This window comes from Acinonyx jubatus, chromosome B4 (assembly GCF_027475565.1).
Source record: "Acinonyx jubatus isolate Ajub_Pintada_27869175 chromosome B4, VMU_Ajub_asm_v1.0, whole genome shotgun sequence".
Classification (NCBI taxonomy): Eukaryota; Metazoa; Chordata; class Mammalia; order Carnivora; family Felidae; genus Acinonyx; species Acinonyx jubatus.
In genome coordinates this window covers 27,334,128-27,358,035 of record NC_069387.1, presented here as the reverse complement: position 1 = coordinate 27,358,035, position 23,908 = coordinate 27,334,128, and the positions used below count along the sequence as shown (strand labels likewise).

At 46.3% G+C, this 23,908-nt stretch overlaps 1 protein-coding gene across 20 annotated transcripts in view; it reads right to left on the bottom strand.

The window, feature by feature from the left end:
* The window catches only part of SVIL (supervillin), a 231,358-nt gene that overhangs the window by 41,924 nt on the left and 165,526 nt on the right, over positions 1–23,908 (bottom strand). For 11 of the 20 annotated variants that reach the window (XM_053225459.1, XM_053225463.1, XM_053225462.1 and 8 more), the window contains 12 exons: positions 22,724–23,620; positions 22,189–22,359; positions 21,457–21,491; positions 20,830–20,891; positions 20,367–20,506; positions 18,440–18,535; positions 16,439–16,682; positions 15,398–15,971; positions 14,336–14,561; positions 5,182–5,311; positions 1,222–1,269; positions 596–673 (listed from right to left, as the gene is read on the bottom strand). In XM_053225459.1, coding sequence (XP_053081434.1) covers positions 596–673; positions 1,222–1,269; positions 5,182–5,311; positions 14,336–14,561; positions 15,398–15,971; positions 16,439–16,682; positions 18,440–18,535; positions 20,367–20,506; positions 20,830–20,891; positions 21,457–21,491; positions 22,189–22,359; positions 22,724–23,620 — 2,701 coding nt within the window. The remainder of the gene's footprint in view (positions 1–595; positions 674–1,221; positions 1,270–5,181; positions 5,312–14,335; positions 14,562–15,397; positions 15,972–16,438; positions 16,683–18,439; positions 18,536–20,366; positions 20,507–20,829; positions 20,892–21,456; positions 21,492–22,188; positions 22,360–22,723; positions 23,621–23,908) is intronic. The other 9 variants (XM_027073736.2, XM_027073738.2, XM_027073740.2 and 6 more) reach the window with 9 other exon arrangements.

Here is a 23,908-nt window from a genome sequence, read left to right as displayed (position 1 = left end):
TATGTACCAGCAGGATTATTCAGCCCAAGCCAGGTGTCCCTTGTGGGGTGGGGCTCAGATGAAGTACTGTGAAGACAGAAGGTAAGGGGGCAGGAGGTCCGTGCTTCTCCTTTCGGGAGATGACTGCAAGCAGTTCCTGTCAGAATAGCCTCTTCCTTGCTCTGTCTTCCTCTCAGGCCCGTCCACACTCAACTGCCTCCGCCACACCTTCCCTTACCAAGCTAAGCAAGATGGCAGGGTTCCTGAGTGGGAGCTGGAACACTCTGGTGCGTTCCTTGGGCTCCTGACTTGACTTAGACTATAATGCTTGGAGATTAAAAGGGGAAATTTTCCTCTTACACCAGTTCCGTGATTATGAGGTGAATTAATGCCATCAAGTCTAAGAGTCTGACCCAAGGATGTGAAACGTGTGACAGACTGTAAATATATGAAGAACTGATCCCACGCTCTCTCGCTCGCTCGCTCTCTCTCACACGCACACGCACAAACACGCACACCGAAATGCTGCAAGGGAGTTACTTCTCCAAACGAGACAAGTTCTTCCCTACTGCTCGGAAATTGCAATGAGGCTTAAAATGTGTAGGCTTTTCCTCACCTGATTAATAGATACAAAAGACAGGTATTTATGGGCAGCAGGTATAGCAGGAGAATAAGTAGAAGCATATACAGGTTCCTATAGAGCAAAGCAAGAGGATTAGAGGTGAAAAGAGAATGTTTATCAGAGCAGGGTGGGGAAGAGGAGAGACAAAAACAAGGATTTCTTGGACAGAATGTTAATTTACTCATTGCAATTTCAGCTCTCTTTTCAAGAGAGTCCTTCCCGTTTGTTTTCTTAGAATGCTAACATAAATCCATACGAGCACAGTAAATACACCCGAGTCAGGTCTGTGCTGTAATTAAATGATTTAACGACAAGATTCCTGCAATTTATATGATAACTCGGTTACGGAGAGGGGAACCAGGACTTTAATGGACAGCTTTAGCATTTAATGTAAAATATCTCATTTGAAGTCGTTTCCAATTTTTCATTCTATGATTTAAAAAAAAATTAAAGTAACAGGATAGCTCTCTCCTCTGGATAGAGGCGGCATCTTGCCTCGGGGTAAGAAACCAAACACGAGGGCCTCAGAGGGAACCATCACTGATGAGATTACATGTGGTGAGGTAGACGTAGAATTCTGGCTGTCATCTAGAGGACACCTATGTTAGAGTCAGGCTTACCCAAAGCAGATTAGAAATGGCACTATCATCTGCAAATCCTCCTTCTTCCTACAGGTTAAAACAAATAGGAAACATTGCAGACTGCTGGAAGAGTAGGGTTGGGTTAAGGTGTCACAATCATTTTCAAGGATTTTGTGCCTGGGTTCCATTAGATGCATGCGCATGCTCACACACACAGTCGGGTGGCCCAAACACCAAGTAAACTCACATTCCATCAGTGGGATGATAATCTTTAATTTGGAGGTCATACCATCAGCCTTTTCTCTCCCTCTTCCCTTAGGCCTTTCAATGGACTGTTTCCTGAATTGTGATTTGGAATTTCAAAGGCAGCAGACAATTAGACCCTGAATTGGCAGATTTACCTTCCTTGAATCCTCAAGAATGTGCCCTGGGGACATCATAGGTCTCAGCTTGATTCCCCTGATACTATAGAGGGCAGCTGGATATCCAGTATACTGTGACTCAGACATAGAGCTGGGTGGTGATGGCAAAGTCTATAAAGGCATTTTATTTCCTGGAAAAAGTCTGATATACTGGATGATTATCTTAACAAACCGCATGGGACTCACTATCTGCCTTAAGGTCAAGTATGCCAAAATGAGGTTGAGATTTAGAGTAATTACTCAATAAAAATAAATACATGCAACTGAGCTGTAACAGACAGACTCCTGCTTTTACAACTTTGCATTATTTTTCTCGCTCTTTGGATGGAATGAGTTACCCTGGAAGAAACGGTCTCCAGATCAGGTTCAAGAGCACACATTCCATACAGTGTGGACCAGGCCAAATCTAGAAACCAAATGGCCTTCTCATCTTCAGAACTCATTATAGATGTTGCAAAAGCAAAAATGTCTAAGTCAGGTTAGCGCTGCCCTAGACTAAACCAAAAACGAGAGAAAGAAGAGAGAAGAGTGGCCTAGAGAGAGGAAAGGAAAGAAAGAGGAGAAAGAACCCAGATTGGTTGTTACAGGAAATGAGAGAGTCAGCCATGTAAACGATTGGTGCTCGGAAGCTCCAAACCATCAATCCTGATTCTGGGGGAATAAATTTGGAAAGCTGAGAACTCCTATTAAGTTACAGATTCTCTGAGACATGACTAGTCTTTTACTAGGGGAAGGAAAACTACCTTAGTTCTCCAAACCTATTCATGGGCTAAAAGAATATTTTCTTACCAGATAGGATCCCAAAGGAGATGCTGGTTAGAGCGACCACAGATTGGTTTTGTTTGAGGACAAACTCTTTGACGGAGACAAAACACTTACAGATTTTTAAGGCATCCTTTCACATTTTTTTAACGTGGTTCCTACACAATCTAAGATCACTTACGTTGCTCACATTCTATTTTTATTGGACAGCAAGGATTTTCAGAGGGGCAATGGCTGTGATTTCTAGACAGTCCTGTCTCTAGTTCCTGTCTCCTCTGCATTTCCACAGGCTGCAGCTCGTGGGACTGCGCTTACAACACCCAAAAGCTGGAGGAGGGCAAACTGTAAAAGGATCGGCACCCAGAAATTATGTGCCCTTCCTGAATGCACAAACTGTGCCGCAAGTGATGCCTTGACTCTATAACCAGCCCCCTTCCTGTCTTGGTGTTAAAGATGGAAGGTTCCGGAGCTTGCTTCCCTTTGCAGAGCTCTCCGGCAGCAAGCCTAGATCCAGCCCATGCAGCAAGATCCCATCGGCATGCACCAGGCAGCATGAACGTCCTTCTCTCTCTGGGGCAGGATTCAGACACCCGGCAAGTGGTGGTGTCTCTCAAGGACTCCTCAGCTGTGGGGGGACTGCCTGAAGACAGAGTAGGCTCGAGGCACCTCACATCTAAGCCCAGCGAAGGTGTGACTGAAATATACTGCCAGCCCTTGGGAAGAAAAGAAGCCAAGGGCTTATCAGGGGCCATGTGCAAACCACTTGACCTCAACAGAACTTGAGATTTCCCAATGTCTGCCACAAAAGCCTAAAATAGATCGGCTTATTTTAACTTCAAAGAGCTTACCGTCTCAGGCCAGAGTGAACTAGGTCACTGAGGAGGAGGAGGAGGAGGAGGAGGAGGAGGAGGAGGAGGAGGAATAGTGAGTTCACTACTGCTGCAGAATCTGCAGTGTCCAGGAGCCCAGAGACATCCTTGCACACATGGGCCCCAGGCACCCTTAGGGCCCCAGTGCTTCTGTTGACTGCATTTCCACCCCCAGGGGCTACCCTACCCTGCTTAGGACTCTTGCCCTCTGAAAACCTTAGCCAGGTGTGAGGCAGTTCGGATCTCACCCCCTACGCTCGCAGCCTTCTGGTGGTCACAGCTCAAATGATCCCCCAATCTCCCGCAATCCCCCAGTGCGATAGGGCTCTTATCGCATTCACTCCTCACAAGGACTCTAGCTGGCCATGTGCACGATAGCTCTATTTGAACTTCTGCCTGGCCATAGGGGACTGTCAGCTCCTATGGCTCCTTTGCATCTTCCAAAAGGACCAACAGGAGGTGAGTGTTAAAGTCTTTTGAAGCGGTGATTTCAAAACCCTTTTAGATGAAGTTTGTGGGCAACAGGGATACGATAGAAGGACCCTGGCTGTTTTTTCCACTTCAGGATCTCATTCTTGAAATCCAAATTTCACACCTACGCTTTTAAATATCCGACTGAGGGGCGCCTGGGTGGTACAGTCGGTTAAGCGTCCGACTTCAGCCAGGTCACGATCTCGCGGTCCGGGAGTTCGAGCCCCGCATCAGGCTCTGGGCTGATGGCTTGGAGCCTGGAGCCTGTTTCCGATTCTGTGTCTCCCTCTTTCTCTGCCCCTCCCCCGTTCATGCTCTGTCTCTCTCTGTCCCCAAAAAAATAAATAAAAACGTTGAAAAAAAAATTTTAAATATCCAACTGAACTGGAGAACTTTACAAATGGCTGAAATCACATGTCTTTAGCCATTATCTTTAATATCATATATGTCTCAAAAAAGGAAATATAAATTGTTGTTCCAATCTAACGTATGAAGACACACAGGTACCATATAAAGGAGTATCAGAGTTCCTGCCTCACCGTCCTGCATGGATGCTTCCCTTTCATGTAAGTTTCTGCATGCATAAAGGCCACATTCACTATTCCCCTCTGCCATAGATACTAAGTTGTTTTAGAACTAAAGGAGGTACAGGTGATCGTCTTGTTGGAAGTGTTTTTTTTGTTTGTTTGTTTTTCATTTGTTTGAAGACTTTTAACCCTAGAAGTTGGCCAGAGGACGTGTCACACGTGGCCACCTTGCCTCCAGCCAGCACATGCATTTACAATCGTAGGGCCAAGCAACAGGAAAGTTACCGTCCGCTTTGAAAGTGTGCACTAACTCGTCAAAAGCTGGTCATCATTACACTCGTAATTTAACAGTTCATCACTGCTTTTCCACAGGACATGCTTGCCAGTATCGATAACAATGTATTACTTGATTTTATTTAAACTTGTTAACATAGGTTGCTGTACATCCTCAACAAAAGGCACACCGGCTCACTGTAAAACATGCTCAGGATCACGAAAATAAGTACGCACTGACCACCGTCATGTCCTTGTTCTGGGTGCGTGGGTTTTAAATCTCAGTGTGGCGCATTCGAGTCCACATCTGATATGCCAACTTATAAACTGCTAGTGGTCGATTAAAGATTTTCATTACAAAGGTTTTAATAACATTGTAAAGTCAGACTGAGTTTCAGGAAGGTTTTAAACCGAAGTAAGAGTACACACTTCAAAATGTAGGGACTTGCTTGCAGACGCCTTATGTATGCAGTGCTCTCACCAGTTTGATAACATCTCAAGCCTTTACCTTTTGATCAATTTCAGCTGCTGTGTGACAGGTGCACAGTGCTAACCCAAAAGGCAAGACAGTGTTTCACAGGGTGGTAATTAGTCAAGGCATGCATGCTCGCCTATCTGATGCACGTCCAGGCATGATGTTAGTTGAGTGCTTTTCCCGAACACGTAAAGCATTACCTTCTTCTTGAGGAACTGTTCCGTTTCTTGTACGTGCAGGCCACCGGCGATAGACGCTTTGCCATACTCCTGCTTTCTGCTAAGTCTGTTTTTCCAATCCTCTTCACCGCTTTTCCTCAACAGTGCTAATCTGGGGGGAAAACACGCCAACCAAAAGGGGTTCAGCACCACACTCTTACTTGTAACAGAACCATAATTTGGGTCAGTTAGAAGTCTTTGGTCAATACGTGACCACAGCTACTGAATTTTAACCTTTGAATTTCATTTATCCTGAAGTAAGTTATGCCTAGAAAATTAACATAACCATTCCCTTTTCTAAGATGCACCCCGCCCCCCCCCCACCAAATTTTAAGTTGATTACAATGCAAACCTGAAATCTCACTTGCCAGATAAAGATGCTTCATCATTCTACCAAAGGAATCTCTGTGTTTTTCCCTTGCCCTTACCCTGAGAGCAAAGAGATTAAGGTAACCATCCCCAGAGAAAAATGTCTTCTAATGACCCCTTCTGGTCACTTGGTAAAATAGCATTTAATGACTACAGCTGGATTGGATAGTACTCCTTTGCAGAAAACACAGCACAAATGGGTTTCAAAACTAAAACCTATAAAAAATTAACCATCGTCTTGTACCTTTCAATAAAAGGCAAACGAATGTTTAAGATTTGCTTCTCTTCCTGTACTCTAAGCCCTGTCCTTTTCCTCCAAATGCACTTGGTCTTTCGAATCTATCTTCTAAATACAGAAACTGTTCTCTACAAACCCATTTTTGAAAAATGATTACTCCAACTTTCCTCCTGGGGAAAGCCACATACAAAAAAAGAATCTAATTAATTGAGATTTTTACCTAACCTACTTTAGCTCAACTCTGGTGTAACTTGATACGGAGCTGCCTGGATGCTACAATCTGTGAAAGGCTATTTTCGTGAGCATGAGGCTGTTTTGGCTCACTCCCGTACGATGAACGAAGCAGTCTTGGGCATTTAAGTTGGACAAACATGGGAAAGATAAAAGGGAAAAATGTGGTTATCATTAAACTCATTTGAGCTGATGCTCAAACAATTTAAAGACTGGGAAAAAAAGGGATTTAGACCCCTTTTGCTCTCTGCAGAGCCTGCCCGGCCAAGTCTTTTAAACATCCTAGTGCACGTGCATAACTTGCATATTTTAAAGCAGCACATCAACCCTAGCTTGGCCGTGAACTCTGGTCAAGTAGCCTGGCCTCCTTTCCATATTGGTCATACTGGGAACTGGACTCAATGGTCTCTTAGGTCCCTTCTACTAATTTTCCTGACTCCACTAAATATTTGAATTGGAGATGGGATGAAATATATTCTGCTCCTCGATAAAAGTTTTTCTAAGCAAATAAAAAAGCAAACTTTCCAGTACTTGAATAAGAGTCCACTTCCATCTACAAACTTATACACAATCATACCTTAACCTTAAACTTGTCCATTCATTCAAATAACGCAGAGTAAGCAACAAAGAAAAGAACTCCCCCAAAGGGGCAGAAGCTTCGAACTCTGGACCTGTCCCTTACTCTTCCTTTTCCAAGTTCCCTTCCCTTCCGCGATGCGACAGATAAGACCTCAAATGACCATTCTATAAAACTGATATAATGCCACTTATCAGTCTGTGATACTGTGATTTATAATGGGAAATATGTACTTGGTTTTCATCAACTTTCTGGGCCTAGAGCTGCCGAAACCCTTGGAATTTCCTAAGTGATGAGAATGACAGAGGTGTCTATTAATCAGGTGCATTTGGGGAAGCTCCTAAGGATGGGAACTGATTGCCTCTAATCACAAATATTGATTAGAGGGGTGGGACTTTCAGTTTCATGCCCCCTGACTTCTGGAGGGGGAGAGTGGCTGGAGGTGGAATCTCTCACCAATGGCCAATGATCTAATCGACTACGCCTATGTAATGATGCCTCTATAAACACCCAGAAGAATGGGGCTCAGACAGCTTGTAGGTTGGTGGACATGTGGAGACTGGGGGAGAGGAGTGAGCTTGGAGAGAGCGTGGGGGCTCCACGCCCTTTCCCTATACCTGGCGCTATGATCTTCCATCTAGCTCTTCTTGTGTTATATCCATCCATAATAAACTTGAGATCTAGTGAGCAAAACATTTATCTAAGTTCTGTGAGATTCTCTAGTAAATCAAACCCAAGGAGCGGGTCACCGGAATCTCCAATCTACAGCCTGTAGGGTGAAAAGCCCAGGTGACAACGTGGCCCTGTCACTGGCATCTGAAGTGTGTGTGTGTGTGTGTGTGTGTGTGTGTGTGTGTGTTGGGGGGCAGTCTTATAGGACGGAGCACTTAACCTGCAGGATCTGATGTCAACTTGAGGTACACAGCATCAGAATTGAGTTGAATTGTAGGGACTCCCAGCTGGTGTCAGAGACACTTGGTGGTGGAAGAAAAAACCCATATTGGCGATTAGAGTCGGAATCGTACTCTCTAAGACAGGCCCCATTTGGCTAAAGGTTTCAGTTAGCCCTACCTGCTGTGATCTGTGAGGTTTGACAGTACTCTGCATGCTACAAGGACTAGTTCATGCACTTAAATACAAATTCTCAATGCCTTCAGGTGTTTTCATCAGACTATATAATGACTCATCTTTTCTCTAATTATTCTGAATGAGTCGGTTTTATTCTAATGAGTAAAAATAATAAAATCATGAAAAAATAATTAGTATTTGCATAGAGCTTTCGAAGGTTTCAAAGGGTCTATAAATGAGATTTTCAAAAAGGGGGCATGCCAGTCCTCTTACACTCAAGTGAAGAAGTACTTCCAATTCACCATCTTGTGACGAGAGACATTCATCTCCCTGACATTCTTGCAAATTGGTCTCAGAGCCAGCTTCTGTGTCTTACTTCACCTTTGACACAGACCAGTAGTTATTCATCTTGTCCATCTACCTTTTTTTTTTTTAAGTTTGTTTATTTATTTTGAGAGAGAGAGAGAGAGAGAGAGAGAGAGAGAATCCCAAGCAGGCTCTGCACTGTCAGTACAGAGCCTGACGACGCGGGGCTCGATCTCACAAATCCGTGAGATCATGACCTGAGCTGAAATCAGGAGTCAATGCTTAACCGACTGAGCCACCCAGCCTCCCATCTACCTTTTTAATCAGAGTTGATTCCAAATGAGTTGAGAGATTCTAAAACATCAAATTCATCCTCGTGAGTTGGGTTTATGGGAAATAATGCACTACAGTCCTTGAGAACATTCTCACAACAAAGCTCCTGGGAATCCAGAGCAATGACAACATAATCCAAGTAACCATATGGTTTCCTCAGCGGCTGCTCTGAGCGATATAAACCTGACTTAGAAAAAATCAAACTGTGGAATCTACAACCAGCTTATATTATAGTCCACCTGACACTCTACTGCTCTACACAGCAACCTCAGAGAAACTGGTTATTGTCCCTGATGCGACGGACAAGGCATGAGTACACATACAGGCCAAGGATTTCGTTGACGGAGGTCAGGCTGTACGCCACCGGGGCAGGGTGATATGGTTCCCGTGCAGGGGTGCCCTGCCTCCCAATAGGTGGCTTGTCTCACTACATTAGTGTGTTAGCTGCCCAGACATGTTTTTGTCCTCACGTTTTAGAAACTGCAGAGTATTCTGGCTTGCTTATAATGTTCTTTTCTCCCCCTGGGATGGCCTTCAAAGAATTCCTCCATTCCAAAACCCTAAAATCTTACTTCTGGAAGTGCTGGCAGGGTCATCATCAGGAGTTTCCAAAGACTACAGAGTAACCAGAATACCATGGAAGAGACGGTGGTTCGATTCAGCGCACAGGGTACTTGGACCCTGCCCTAGCTTGCAGAGTGCAAATGACATGACGGGTAACTTACAAATAACACGCACTGAAACTTAAATGTATCATTCCTGTCCCTTCGGATTTCCTACTTGGTGTTCAACAAGCTGAGGAGGGCGGGAGACCTTTCCAAACACGTTCTCTCCTCCTGCGATCCCATGACCCTCTGGAGTCGGCGAGACCGTTATGCGCTGGCAGAGGCCGAGGCGTGAAACGTCAGGTCCTACACATGCCATAAATTACTGCCTATGCAATTCAAACGACTGTCAGCGCTTGTAACATCCGCCAAGTCCAAGCACTGTTTGCAGGGCTGTGATGTTGAGAGCCTGGGCATCTGCTTAGTCTGAGGTGGAGAGCCCAGTGAGTGGCACCGTGTTAGCCTATTAACCCCAAGGCCTGGCCAGGGGCCACCGCGCTGTGTGCTCGCCAGGCCACCCGGGGGGAAATGTCTGCCTGTCTTGCCACAGCCCACACTTTCTCAGCGGGGGACACTGGCCTGACGTGGCTGTACTCAGCGGCCCTGGTCTGAGAGCCCTGCCTGATTAGAACGGGTTCTGCAGGCTCACAGCAGTCAGGGCTGGGTCAAATACGGGACAGGCAAACCACATGGCCCCTAATCTCATGTGGTTTTTCTCCTCCCCCTTTGAAAATGCCCCCTCATTTCAGACAATCACAGGCACCAGGCAGATTTCAGATAGGACTGACCGGTACCGATTAGTACTCGTATCCGATCTTGGTCTTGGCTAGTCTGCAGGCCGCAGGAGTGAGCTAGTGTGTCTTTCAAAAGGGGACAAATCAAAGATCAGAAAAGGAGGCTGCAAAGGAGAAACACACCTCCTGTCATAATTCTTACGTAAAGCTGGGGGCCCTCTGGTGGCTGAAATCTCCAGCAAGAGCCTCCAGTCCCTGCCGGGGAAGCATGGACACAGTCTCTGGCTGGTGGGGAGCAGGCCAAGGGTGGGTGGAGAGGCGTGCAGGGGACTCCGCAGGCTGGCGAGAGGCGTGGGGCGCATTCTTCACCATTCCCGGGAGTTCAGCTAAGCCCTCACAAGACAGGATGGCTTTTTTGCCTTTTTTAGTAATCTCCTGAATACGAACACACAGATACCATTGCTTCAGTAACTGTGGAAAAGATTTCTAATAGCCTAGTGCACTTCTGAAGAGGTTTCAAAGGTTTTAGACCTAAGGAACACACAATTTACTCGATTTATAATGTTTTTCAAAGAAGTACCCAACCAGGGATGATTTACACCCAAATCATTTAGGCAGTTGCGAAACAGTGACTTTATTAATCCAGGGGCAAAAGCCGATTGTGTCCTAAGTTTTGTGTTAGTGACGGTTCAAACTTCATATTCTGGATATCAGCAAAGACGAAGAAAGAGAAGGAACCTTTAGGCATGTCTGCTTGAACCTCCAGCCTGCCCTAGAAAAGGGGAGCATATTGAGGATTTCCGGTAATTTCTTAGTTGCTACACTTTCCTAGGTCCTAGTTACTATGTACAAAGTGGGGATAACACTGGCTCCCTGCTAGGGCTGCCTTCAGCACTAATGAGGTAGTTAGTGCATGAAAAATGCAGAGGACAGCACATGGCCCCGGGTGCTCCTCAGACCGGAAGCTCAGCACGCCCCCCGTCCCGAGCAGAAAGGAGACGATTCACAAGGCGGAGGAGGCCAGAACTGCGTCCTCGGGGCTGCAGCTTTTTCGCAGAAGCGGTAAAGGAACTCTGCAAAGTCCAGTCTCTACTTCTTAAGAGTCGGAAATGGGAGTGTGAAACTGGAAATGAGCCACGAGAACACGTGCATTGAGAAAATTAACACAGGAGGGGGGCAAATCTTGTTGACCCTGATGTCCGGCTAGCACTGGTGTCCTCCAGTCAATTTCCTAGCGAGACCACACACGTTAGCTGCCTGCAGGCCAGCGTGAGCGCACGGCAGTGTCACCCCGCCTACCACGGGGAAGGTGGGGACCAGTGCCTGCGCCGGTTGGTTCCCTGCGTGGGCCCTGGTGGCCCTGGGAGCCAAACCCCTCCTTTGGCAAAATGAGGCAGTCAGAAGAAATTACAGTAAGGGTTAAAAGTTCCATTTAGGGGCGCCTGCGTGGCTCAGTCGGTTAAGCATCTGACTTTTTAAATTTTTTTTTAATGTTTTATTTATTTTTGAGACAGAGAGAGACAGAGCATGAATGGGGGAGGGGCAGAGAGAGAGGGAGACACAGAATCCGAAGCAGGCTCCAGGCTCTGAGCTATCAGCACAGAGCCCGATGCGGGGCTCGAGCTCACAGACCACGAGATCATGACCTGAGCCGAAGTCGGACGCCTAACCGACTGACCCACCCAGGCGCCCCAAGCATCTGACTCTTGATCTCAGCTCGGGTCATGACCTCACGGTTTGTGGGTTTGAGGCCCGCGTTGGGCTCTGCGCTGATGGTGTGGATCCTGCTTGGGATTCTGTCTCTCCCTCTCTTTCCCTCTCCCTCCCCCTCTCTCAAAACACATAAATAAACTTTAAAAAAATTCTATTTTATGTGTCACCTCACAAAAGAAAAAGGGACACTCACATAATATATAAAGAGCATTCTTATTTTAAATGGGTCAAGCCTCATTCTTTCTTCTTTCTTAACAGAAGGGAGTGATCAGAGCCCCACTTAGGGAAAAACGATCACAGATGAATTATAAAGATACACAGGTTTGCTTTTTCAGCAAAGTACAAATGAAAGTACTATCAAGATAAGGGGGAAAGGATCACTGGCAATATATTTTCTGTTAGCATAATTTGTGACAAGCATTGCTGCTAATAAAGTATCCCCTCATCCTTTTTTTAAACAGTTATTTAAAAAAAACCGAAGAGCAAAAGTATTCTTTACTATCATGGTTCTCAACAGATCGGGGTCAGGAGTCCCTGGAGACTGAGAAGTTCTGTGTCCCACTAGCCAGATGGTGCCTGTGATCAACAGCTGGTTTTGAACACACTTCCAGGGAGGTCACAGAAACCTCACAGCCATTCTTGAATTTGGACATCTGTGAGGTCCGGGTGGTTAAGCAACTGTGCCTTTACAGTCTCTCATATTTTCTACAAACGAGAACTCTACATTAAGATTAAAACTGCTTTCAGGGACGCCTGGGTGGCTCAGTCGGTTAAGTGTCCGACTTCAGCTCAGGTCGTGATCTCACGGTCTGTGGGTTCGAGCCCCGCGTCGGGCTCGGGGCTGTCAGTTCGGAGCCTGGGGCCTGCTTTGGATTCTGGGTCTCCCTCTCTGCCCCTCCCCCACTCACATTCTGTCTATCAAAAAATGAATAAACATTAAACAAAATAAAAAAAAGATTAAAACTGCTTTCAGAAAGACCCAGATAAACTCAGATTGACTAAAAATGGGCAGGTGAATCAAGAATTACTGCATAGTGGATAGACACAAAACGACATCAAAAGTCCTAAGTCCCCACCAGAGACGCGGAATCTACTTTATGAGCCTCTGTGAAAAATGGGAGCATAATGGTATGTTTTGCTGGGATTTTATTCCAGAGATATTTTCTGATGTATAAAACGCCAGAACTTGTGGGTGAGTGATATTTCTCATTAATTCCCATAAATGATGTCCCCTCCTTCTCGCCCAGCTGATTATCAAGAGTAGGATCTCTGGGATCAAAGTCTCTCTCTAGGCCAGGTTTCAGAGGAGGAGGACTTCACACAAGCACAGGCCAGACAGCTTCCCTGATTCAAGACGTCACTCTCACTTAGCTGACCCCATCAGTTCTTCATCTAAGTCTTGGTTTAGCAGTCTCATGTAACTGTGAATCTTTTTTTAAGTTTTATTTATTATTATGACAGAGAGAGAGAGAGAGAGAGAGAGAGAGAGAGCGCGCATGTGTGCGCAAAGGGGGTAGAGGCAGGGAGAGAGGGAGAGAGAGGATCCCAAGCACAGCCTAACGTGGGGCTCGAACTCACAAACTGAGATGATGACCCTAGCCAAAACCGAAGGTTGGACGCTTACCTGGCTGAGCCACCCAGGCGCCCGCATCTACTGTGAATTTTAAACAGGTAAAGGCCAAAGTAAGATTTAACAACCTTACTAATTTGTCCGTTGAGAAAGGCTCCATCTGCCTAGCTTTTTGTGAGTGATGCTCAAAAAGCTCGGCTTGAAAAACAGAACGAACAATTCTCAGCCTGGTTTGATACAAAAGGCGAAAGATTTGTACGATCTGAAGAGAAACCAGAGTATTCATCCTGGTCTGATATATAGTCTTAGGCAGTGCAAAACGTATCCAGAAAAATAAGAGCGGCCACCGTCGGACAGCGCAAGAGAACTTCTGAGTGGTGGGAGGTGCTGAGGAGGGGTATGGGTGGGCATGGCGGGTTGTGCTGGTCACATTGGAGAAACGCAGAGAAGGTTCTTCTGGTTGGTCTTCCTGTCACAATTATGTCTTTTGCTGCTTAATTCCACGGTGGCTAATAGTTAACAAGGAAAATACGACCTGAAATATTCAGCTCGGGTTCCCTGTATCTGTCCTATTTATTTTATTTTTTTTTTAATTTTTTTTCAACGTTTATTTATTTTTGGGACAGAGAGAGACAGAGCATGAACGGGGGAGGGGCAGAGAGAGAGGGAGACACAGAATCGGAAACAGGCTCCAGGCTCTGAGCCATCAGCCCAGAGCCCGACGCGGGGCTCGAACTCCCGGACCGCGAGATCGTGACCTGGCTGAAGTCGGACGCCCAACCGACTGCGCCACCCAGGCGCCCCGTGTATCTGTCCTATTTAAAGCCAGCCTTTCTATCCTCCACTCTTCTTTTGAATAAAATGAGGCTACGGTGTTACCCGACACTCACATGTAATCTTTCACCGCTATTACCTGATACAAAATTTCTAAACGCACTTCAGCAAAGTCACCCGTTTCACTTTCTGTAGAATAAACAAAACTCAGATTCGAATCCCAAAGATCGAATATGGATTTACCTTCGTTCTGTCTACATAGACTTTACACAGACAAATAGTCACAAAGCATGGGTGCATTCAATGTGAAGCCACATGTCTGACGGGAAAAGAGCCAAGATCTCTGCTGCCGTCGCTGGCTAGTCCAAGAATTTCATATGGAGAAAAAAAAAAGCAAACCAAAAAAACAAAAAACAAACGGAACTGCAAACAAATGATGCAAGCAGATGTCTGTGTTTCCTCATCTGAGTCTGGAACCGGCGTTCCTCGGGCACTACCACCCCTGAGCATCATCCAGGCTTGCGACGTCACCCCTGCCCATCACTCAGATCTTTTTCTAGGAGCAAACGGCCAGCTCCTCCCCCACAGAATCACTTCCCAATCATCAAATCGTATTACCTTTCTTTAATTGACATGGTTTTGCTGGCTGAGTCGAGGATGCCCTCCACGGCTGGCGCTTTGATCTCTCCGGCAGCAAACATCGCACCCGGACTCTTGGAGTACCTCTCCAGTGCTTGCTCCGAAGGCTCTTGCTGCTTCCGGGACACGGGGGTTGCAGCCTGAGCACCAGTTTTCCCGGCAGCTGTGCCCGTCTGCTCGGAAGCGGGCTCCCCGAAGTCAGCCGCTGGGGAGGAGAGGAGCAAAGTCAGCACTCACTCCTCCAGGCAGACATTCTTCCAGCTGTTCACCCTCTGTGGTCCCGCACCGGGAGTTCAATCCAATCCGTGGGCGCAGGGAGGTGACCCAATCCACTCGGATTTATGCAAATCTGTATAGCAGGCTACACTCTGGGAGGAAACCAAACTGCCCAGTGGGTTACTGCACACAGCAAATGGTTTTGTGACTGTGTGTCTTTTCCTATGTGCAAGACACAGGATGTTAGCTTTAAGTACACGCTACAAAACGTTTCTCCTCCTCCAAAGCAATACTTTCTCTGTTTCAAATGGCTATAATCACAAACCAAAACCAGCACTGTAACTTACATGCTATCATTTTATGGAAATGCAAAAGAAGGACTAAAGCCACCAGCAACAGAGCTTCCTAGTCGGCATAATGGGACTGTAGAAAGAGTCTGGAAATCCACAGTCCTGGGTTCAAGCCCTTATTCCCTGCGCTTACCTAGCCCTTTTGGGGTCATCAACTCATAAAAGGGACTGTCAGGGCCAGCAGGTCACAAGGCTGTTCTGTGAGTTAATGTGCCCAAAGTCATCATGAATCCTTGTCAGGATGTATGAAAGAGCTCCAGGTATTTTTACTGCTGAAAAATTGATTCCAGGTCAGATTCATGCGAAAGGGAGATGTGGGGAGAGGAGGATTCACCCATGATTTGTAACCAATACTAGTTACAAACTGTCTTCCTACTTGAGTTAAAAATAATCACAGACACAGGCAACCAAGCAGATGCCAAAACAGGCACCAAAAACCCAGTTGGTTTTCAAAACTGTAGGAGCAGTAACGTACCTCTTAGTGAAAACTTCCTTCTTGGGACATTCTCCACGCCGACCTTCTCTTCAAAGGGCTGCCTGTCCCTCAAGTCTGGGCTCCCCTGTGCGATGCTTTTAGCCATGGAAAATTCCTTCAGTTCGTCACCAAGGTGGGCCATGGAGGGATGAGCTAGTTCCAGGCTTCCCCTTCTCGGAACAGCATCCTTGGTTTCCTTATGGCTGTCTCCTTCCCAGACTCTGTTAAGGGTGGGGCACGATGGCTCTGCTTCCTCACAGGACCCGTACGCTTTGCCACCATCTCCACCTGTCAAGACTCTCTTGCTTTCTGTCTCTCCAAACTCTCTCAACATTCCTCTGCTCCCACTACCCTCTGCTGAAGGCTGCCAGGCTTGGGACTTCAGAATGCTTCTGACCGGAGATTCTGGATTTTCTATTGAGGACGGAAGTCTATAGTCAGTGGCACCTGGGATGTCGTCCACAGATGGCTTTGGCCGAAGATCCCCAGCGTACATTGGAGGGACTGTAGATGCCACGGTGGACACAGAGGTGTTAACAGTCGGTGAGAAAGGAATGAGCTTTCCACTTTGCACCTGCGAGGACACAGTTAAAATGCAAAAAGCTGACTCAAAAAGACTGTGTATATAAATCCCAGTTTATGGATTGGCATAGACTGAAATACCACATGTGGTGCCGTTTCACTGCTTATCTTAGCGGGAAGCCAACCCTAGACATATTTTATATAATGCATCTCATTAATCAAAATCACCTGGGTGAAAAGCAGATTGTGAATCCTATTTTTTCTCTCCAGAAAGGACTCATTCCAGCTGCTTTCGGCAAGCAAATTAGGAAAACAGAAAAAGAGAAATGTACTTGGCATGGCTATCTCTCTTAGGAAAGAAGTTCTTACCTAGTTGCTTACAGGTAACACAGTTTACAGGTAGATCGCCTTCATTATACCCCTAACCTAGGAGCAACACTGTGTTCCTATGTTTTAAGAACCGCAGCCCCCCTCCCCCCTCCCCCCTCCCGCAGAGGAACCAGATCACAGCGTACCCACCTGCTCCACCTCTCCAAGCGTGACTGGCTGAGTTTGATAGCGAGCATTCATTCTCCTCTGTCTCATGTCTATTCTGTTTCGGGTAGAAATAGCTTTTGAGACCGGCTGGGACAACTTGTTAAACAAGGCCAACTTCTCTGCTAAGCTTAGAGTGGAGGAGTCAGGTTCACCTTGCTCGGTAGAATCTCTGCCCTCGTTTGCCTGGTCTCTGGCTAAAGCCTTGTGGTGAGCAGATGCCTGTAGTCTGAAAGGGATAAAAAAGTCGGTGACACAGAGAAAAACCAACAAAAGCCCCCTGCTAAATTGTGAATATTAACTTTCTTCCCAGTGTCACTTAATTTTGAACAGGGCTGACTTCTCCCTACAGAAATTTAAGACAGCCGTGGGCACCGTTTAGCTGTTAAGACCACGGCTAGCAGAACAGGCTGGGGAGACCAGCATTACCAATCTCACAAAGAGCAGGTCGTTAGCTCTGAATTATCTCTACAAAGTGAATTTTCTCTTTAAGGAACTGAAGTCAGTTTGGATATGCCTTATCTTAGAGGGACGTGTATCGTTAGTATCAATAAGTAAGGCTAAAGGGAGTCCCAAGGCATTACCGATGGCATATTTAGACATTATCTAAGTATGTGGTTCAGAGGTATTCTTTTCATGTTATAGAATTAGGAAATAATACAGTCATTCGGCAAACAACGTATCTGTAACAAAGGGTTTTGGTTTTGGGGGCGCCTGGGTGGCTCAGTTGGTCGGGCGTCTGATTCTTGATTTCGGCTCAGGTCACGACCTCACAGTTTGTGAGAGAGAGCTCCTCGTCGGGCTCTGTGCTGACAGAGCCTGCTTGAGATGCTCCCTCCCACTCTCTCTGCCCCTCCCCTGCTCACACTCTCTCTCTCTCTCTCTCAAAAATGAAAAATAAACTTAAAACAAGAGTTTTGATTTTCACTAGCTAAACACAAATGGTTCAATTTTAAAGATTCCTTTCACTTCTTCTGTATAGCATTTTCTCTCATAACTTTCTACCAGTAACTTGGAAAAGTGAAGGAAATTAGGTGCTGATAAGTTCCTCCAAACTTTCAGGTGGAGGAGAAGGCTTCCCGTTACCTGGTCACTGTGGATCCTAGAAGGTTTATGACAATGTATGTTTATGTCACTGGCAAATCCAATTCCCAAGCCCAGTGAACAGTATATCCTGTCTGAACTCCAATTAAATCACCAATTCACAAGCTGTCCCAGACCCGAGAGCAGGGTCAGTGTTCCAGGGTATAACGGATGGTAACGCAGATCAAGGAGAGCAATGGTCACCTACTTCGCCAAAGAGACACCTGCTTCTGGGTGGTGCCACACGTGTATCTGTACTGCCACGTGACTTCTTCTAACCTTACTTTCAGCCGTTGTGATTTGGTCCCTCACAGTAAAACAGAGCGGATATTTACATGCCGTAAGGACATACTTTCAAAACACCACAACTGAAAACTTAGTAGTAAAACATCTAAGCGCAGACACTATGAATTATTATTGTCCCAATCCCAAAATGTCATGGCCTTGTCTCTCTATACGTTAGAAATTTATAGGATTGCTTTTAGCATGTCTTTACGATGACAGGCGTTTTTAAAAAACTGGGGTATTACTGGAATTTCGGCATTCATGTTAACTCCCCATTTGCCTATTAATCTTCATTAAGTGCTAGTATTTTAGAAGAATGAAATCTCACAGGGATTACCACGATCATGAAAAACAGAAACAAAACAAGCGGGTAAGTGAGTTAGTGCGATCCTAGTTCCGACACACAACGTAAGCAGGTAGGCGAAATGGTTTCTCATGCAGGCCTACACGGAGTTAGCGGAGTCTTGCACTATGACAAAACAAACTGCCATCCATTCCCAGAGCAACTCGTCGCTCTGACTCGTTTCTCAAGCAAATGACAGGCATTCAGAGCATGAGATGCATCTGCTGTCTAGGACCTTTGCCCTCAGGCTGCATGCAGCTACTTCTGTCCAGTACCTGGCAGGCGACACAGGGCTCTTAGCTACAGTGGGACTAGGAAGTCTTGCCATTACGGGGTGGGTGGTCACAGAGCACGAAGCAGGGATAGGTTCACTTTAAAAGCAATTGCCAAAGAAGGAACGTTCGTAAGGAGAGAGAAGAAAAGAAGCATTAAAGGAAAACACAGTTTTAAATTCAGAAACAGCAAATCAATATTTTCACGCAATTATTTGCTAAGTGTTTGGGGGCAAATTACAAAAGAACGGGAAGAGCAATTACAGACTTAGGAAATAAGAAACAGGCTACGCAAAGTAAATGGCGTACGATTAGGCTTTGAAAGTTTGGAAATGATCCACCCTATCTTCAGAATAAATGACCTGATTTTTAAAATAACTTAAGGGAAAGCTGATATCGACACCAGCAAATCAGTAGATAATGCCCACGTTTTGGAATGTTGTTCTCAATCCATTTTGTAAAAAATCAGTGTACTCATATGATCTATAAAGCACATCAAAGTAGATTCGGGGCCCTTACCAGGTGGTAATTTTGGTTTATGTTTACTGTTTTACTCCCACAGGTAGTTGCTTCTTAGTTTACAACAGCCACTCAAACATGAAAACAAAATGGGGCACCAGGGTGTCTCAGTCGGTTAAGCGTCTGACTTCCACTCAGGTCATGAGTTCACTTTTGTGAGTTCGAGCCCCGCATCGGGCTCTGTGCTGACAGCTCAGAGCCTGGAGCCTGCTTCAGATTCTGTGTCTCGCTCTCTCTGCCCCTCCCCTGCTCATGCGCTCTCTCTCTCTCTCTCTCTGTCTCAAAAATAAACATTAAAAAAAAAAAAAAAAGGAAAAGCTGAGCTGCCATGAGTTCCTAATGAATGCATGAAGTACTCATCCACAAATACACCAGGAGCCTGAGGAACAGCTGGGTAAGAAGTGATCAAACAGCAGGTACACAGATGTGGGCTGCTACAGATGCCTCGTGGGATGGCCATGCCCTGAAGGAGATGAACTTCCTTTCTTCAGGAACAGTGTGTGTGTGTGTGTGTGTGTGTGTGTGTGTCCAGGGGAAGCACAAAAGCAATTTTTAAAACACTGATAAAAGTTCTCACTTGATTGAAGCAATGATCTCTGAATTACTTTGGGAAATCCATTCTGAACATATAGGAACATGTTGCTCATGTACAGAAAGTCATCAAACTTCCGAGTCATATTTTGGGGTTTTTGGTGATTATTTAAAAACAAACAAAAAGAACCCTTATCTTTTTGGGATATTGGCTGAAATGCTGATGGATGAAACGGTATCTGGGGTTTGCCTGAAAACGATGCAGGAGGAGAGGATAAGGGAGTAGGATGTCGGTAGAGCATGACTGGCCGGATGCCGACTGTTGAAACAGGGTGGTGAGTACGTGGGGGGTTCATTGTATAAATCTCATGTTTTAGGGGCACTCTGGGGGCTCAGTCGGTTATGCGTCTCACTCTTGATCTTGGCTCAGGTCATGATCTCATGGTTTATGGGCTCAAGCCCCACGTCGGGCTCTGTGCTGACAGCACGGAGCCTGCTTGGGATTCTCTCGCTCTCTCTCTCTCTCTCTCTTACTCTCTGCCTCTTCCCAGCTTGCACTCTCTAAATCAATAAATAACTTAAAAAAAAATAAATCTGTTTTAAATTTTCCGTTATAAAAATGATTTGAAAATGCACAGATGAACAACAATTTTAAGTTCCTCTCTAGGTTTTTCTAGGAGATACAGCAGGCAACACATCCCATTACAAAGTTCATAGAGACCACAGTAAGGGAGATACCCAAGTACCAACTTCTCTGTTGGCTTCTCACTAAACCATCTCCTGATCACTTCACTTTATTTACAAGCCTCTAAATCTTTTTTTTTTTTTCCTTCAAGAAGACATTTCTCCCAAGGCCAAGAGGTCACAAAGGGGGACTTACGTGGCTGCGATGGCCACTTCCTCGGTGGTGACGGGCTGGGTGTGGGATCTGTCCTGCAGCCGCCGCAGCCTTTGCTCCACGGCAGGGTTTCTGGAGCGTCTCTTTGGAACGTTTTTCTCATCAAATGATTTCTCCATTTCCTAAGATCAGAAACAATGTGGAATCCTTATAAATGTGGGCGAAGGGCGCGGGGGCCACAGAGCGTCTCTGTTCTGTCCCCCTACAGGACCCCTGGGAGGGCCCTCTGGGAGGGACCACCTGGGAGGCAGGCAGCATTCTCAGAAGTCCACACCCCTGCGGTGTCGGCTGGTGGTCACATCAGCCGGGGGGGGGGGGGGGGGGGGGGGGGGGAACTCAGGCGGTGGGGGGGCGCACGGGCCAGGGCGAGATGGGAGCCAGGGGCCACGCAGGGAACAGGGGGAGCGGGGTGACAGCTTCTCTTCAAGCACTCGGCGCACCTTACCCTGAAAAGCAGCCTCTTGGCAGCAACACTCAGCTTGGCTCGTTCGTCTACCTTTTCTTCATCTGCAAAAGGCCACAAAATAAACACCGAACATCGTGAGAAAAACGGGAGGTGAAATCTCTGAAAAGTTTCCCAAGGCTGACTTGGAAACCCTTGGAAGAGAAGAATGGACGTACCCCAAATTACACTTGGTAGTATTTTCCCCTCGGAGGGATCCCATCCCTCCGCTCAGTGAAAAGGTGCTAATTTCCACTGCGCTTAACCAGACAAAACTCCGTCCGGACAGGAATTTTCTATCCTAATATTTGAACAATTGAGGTTTGAGAATAGATTTTTACGAAAGGAAATTCTCATCTTCATTGTTAAATAGTAACAAGAAATAAACAAAAATCTGCTTCTTTAGCCAAACAGTCGTTTCAGTATTATACATTCCACAGTTCTCTCTCAAAAATGAGGGAAAGCTCATCCGAGAATCTCAGCTAGGTTTTAATATTTTCACAGAAAGAAAACCTGCAGAAAAGAAATCGGTTTGCTCCATAATCTCATCCTCTCAAAAAAGTGAAATCTTATGTAAACCTGGTCGGGGTGAGACGATAGAGAAGCGGTAAAAGGAAAACAGATACTTGCCCTCAGCAGTTGGCAATTCTGAATGCGACGCAGACCTGGGAAAGACATTAGCAAATAAAAATGACAAAAAGTTAGCTGGTGGGAATAGAAGATCCAAATAAAAAAGCATCAGATTAAAAGTAAAAACAAAAGTAAAAATTCAATCACACTCTCTTAAAGAGTATCATCCTGCCAGCAAGTCTCGTTGTGAACACACAGGGACAGTTGTTAATGGACACGGTGGGGTACGTGTGCACACAACCCAGCCAGGTGCACACCGTGTGGAGGCAAACCAAAACGGAGTGTAACTTAAATACGACTGATCACTGTTTAAACAAACCTTACCATTTCTACGCGCAAGCATACGGTTGTATAAAACTCAACACGACAAGTAGACAGACATTTATAAGATGAATATAAAACCCCTATTTACTTGCCCTGGAAAAGTCAGTGGATACTCACTGCGGATTCTACTCTAACCAGGGCGTTAAGAAACGAAAAACATTAAATGAAGAAAAATAACGTGTCTCACTTCTTACCATCTAAATGCGGTGTAAAACGGTTAATTGTGATACTGTTCTCCCAGGAAGCGTTCTTTAAAAATACATGTATAAATATCTCTTATGGATTAGGTGGAAGAATTACGGAATCATCAGATCCATTGACACAGCACCAGGACCATCACTGTGGTAAAAATCCCGTAAGATGGCTTTCACGTTCCTAGACTGTAGAACTACACGTACGCATGCCTACCTATCTGATTCCTTTCGTTCTGCTGAGGTTATAGGTTGAGTTCTAAATCTCTCGGAAGTCTTTCTACTTTCACCAGGAGAAAAATAGCGTCTTGGTTTCCGGGACCCTCTCTCCCGTTCCACACCGGTAGGCAAGCCAACTCCTTCGGCTGACCTCTCAACCCGGGATTGGCTTTTAGAATCATTGGGAGGGAGGATACAGAAGGGAAACGAGAGACAGAGAGAGAGAGAGAGAATAAAGCAAAGGTTTATGCATCTCAGTGAGGCAAGGCCCAGACACCACCAAATCCCACTGCATGCCCCGACCATGCATGGAAAGGAGGTGGAACATTCCAGCAACCCAATACTGCAGCTCCCCATTAGTAGGCAGAAGCAGAATGGTAGTTTTTGAGCCATTTCTTGTATAGTCTGCCCTGCACACTGGTGAGCTAAGCTAACGTGACCCAATGCAAGGACACCACACAAGTTGAGAAGTGAATAAATCTGCCAAGGACGTGCAAGTGACACATCAGGAGGACGTTTGAAACATCACCTACAGTTCGCGTTTCTTGCTGGCATTGACAGACTCCAGAAACGCATTTCGGAGCTGGGCGACAGAGACCTTTGTGTCCAGCACGCCAACTTCCGTGGGGGGTCCTTCGGCTTTGGAAGTCTGTGACTCGTGCTCTTGCTTTGAAGCGGGGTCCTTACATTTCAGGGCCTGCAGCTGAGGGGGGCCCGTGTAGTCAGACAGGGAGCGGGTGAGGACCTTGCGCTTCTTGGTAAATGCTTCCTTTTTGTGGCCCGTCGCCCTGGCATCTTGGGACACAGGCTCGCTCTGAACATACAGGACCACTTCCTGTCTGACCATCCTCTCAGCGGGTTGTTGCTGAGTGTGAGGTGGGTGTGACGGACTTTCCGATTCCTTCCGAAGTTCGAAGGTGGCAGTGCTAACCGTGGGCTTGCCGAAGTCGTCACTTCCAGAGGGTTCTTCGCGGCTTCTGGCAAGCCCGTGATCCTCCAGAGCCAAAAGCGTGTCCCTGCTTTCCTCGAGGGCTTCGGTGAAGAGCACATCCTCCTCTGCTTTTGATTCACAAATATGAAGAACTGGAGTCTCCCTCCTCTCACTTTCTAGAACCTTCAAGCTGGGAGGCTTCCTGACACTCTGGGTGGCTGATGCTCCCCAGCTGCATTCAGATACATTTTCTGGGATCTCTGAGGTCACCAGCGTGGCCGTGTGAACCGGGTCTGCCGGCTGGACGTAGCCGCGGATGGGCTGTCGTGCGGAGCCGGCTGCCCTGCTTGAGACCCTATCAAAGGCCGAATTTTCTGACTGAAAAGACAAGCACTGGACAGGCACTGGCTGCTGTCTCCTCTGAGTCAAGGGCTCTGAGGCGAGTTCAGGGCTGTTGCGAGCACTCTCCTCTTTCACCAATTTTTCTCTAACCTTAACTCTTTAAGAAAGAAAAAGGATTTAAGTTGCAAAGTACAGTAACGGCTCAACGGGAAGAAAGCATGCGCGGATCATAGCTTGCCCATGAACGGAAAGCCGCCCAGAGACACAGCCACCGTGACAATGCATTTCTGGTGGTTAATGTCAGAAACCTACCACCTGCCAGACGAACGAGTTTGAGTCTGGTTTCCAAATGCCCGCATGGTGCAAAAACTAACTCTGCCCTCTAGAAAGCTGACAAGGGGTCAGATGCCATCCTGGGTGAGAATGGATGCCTTCTGACTACATG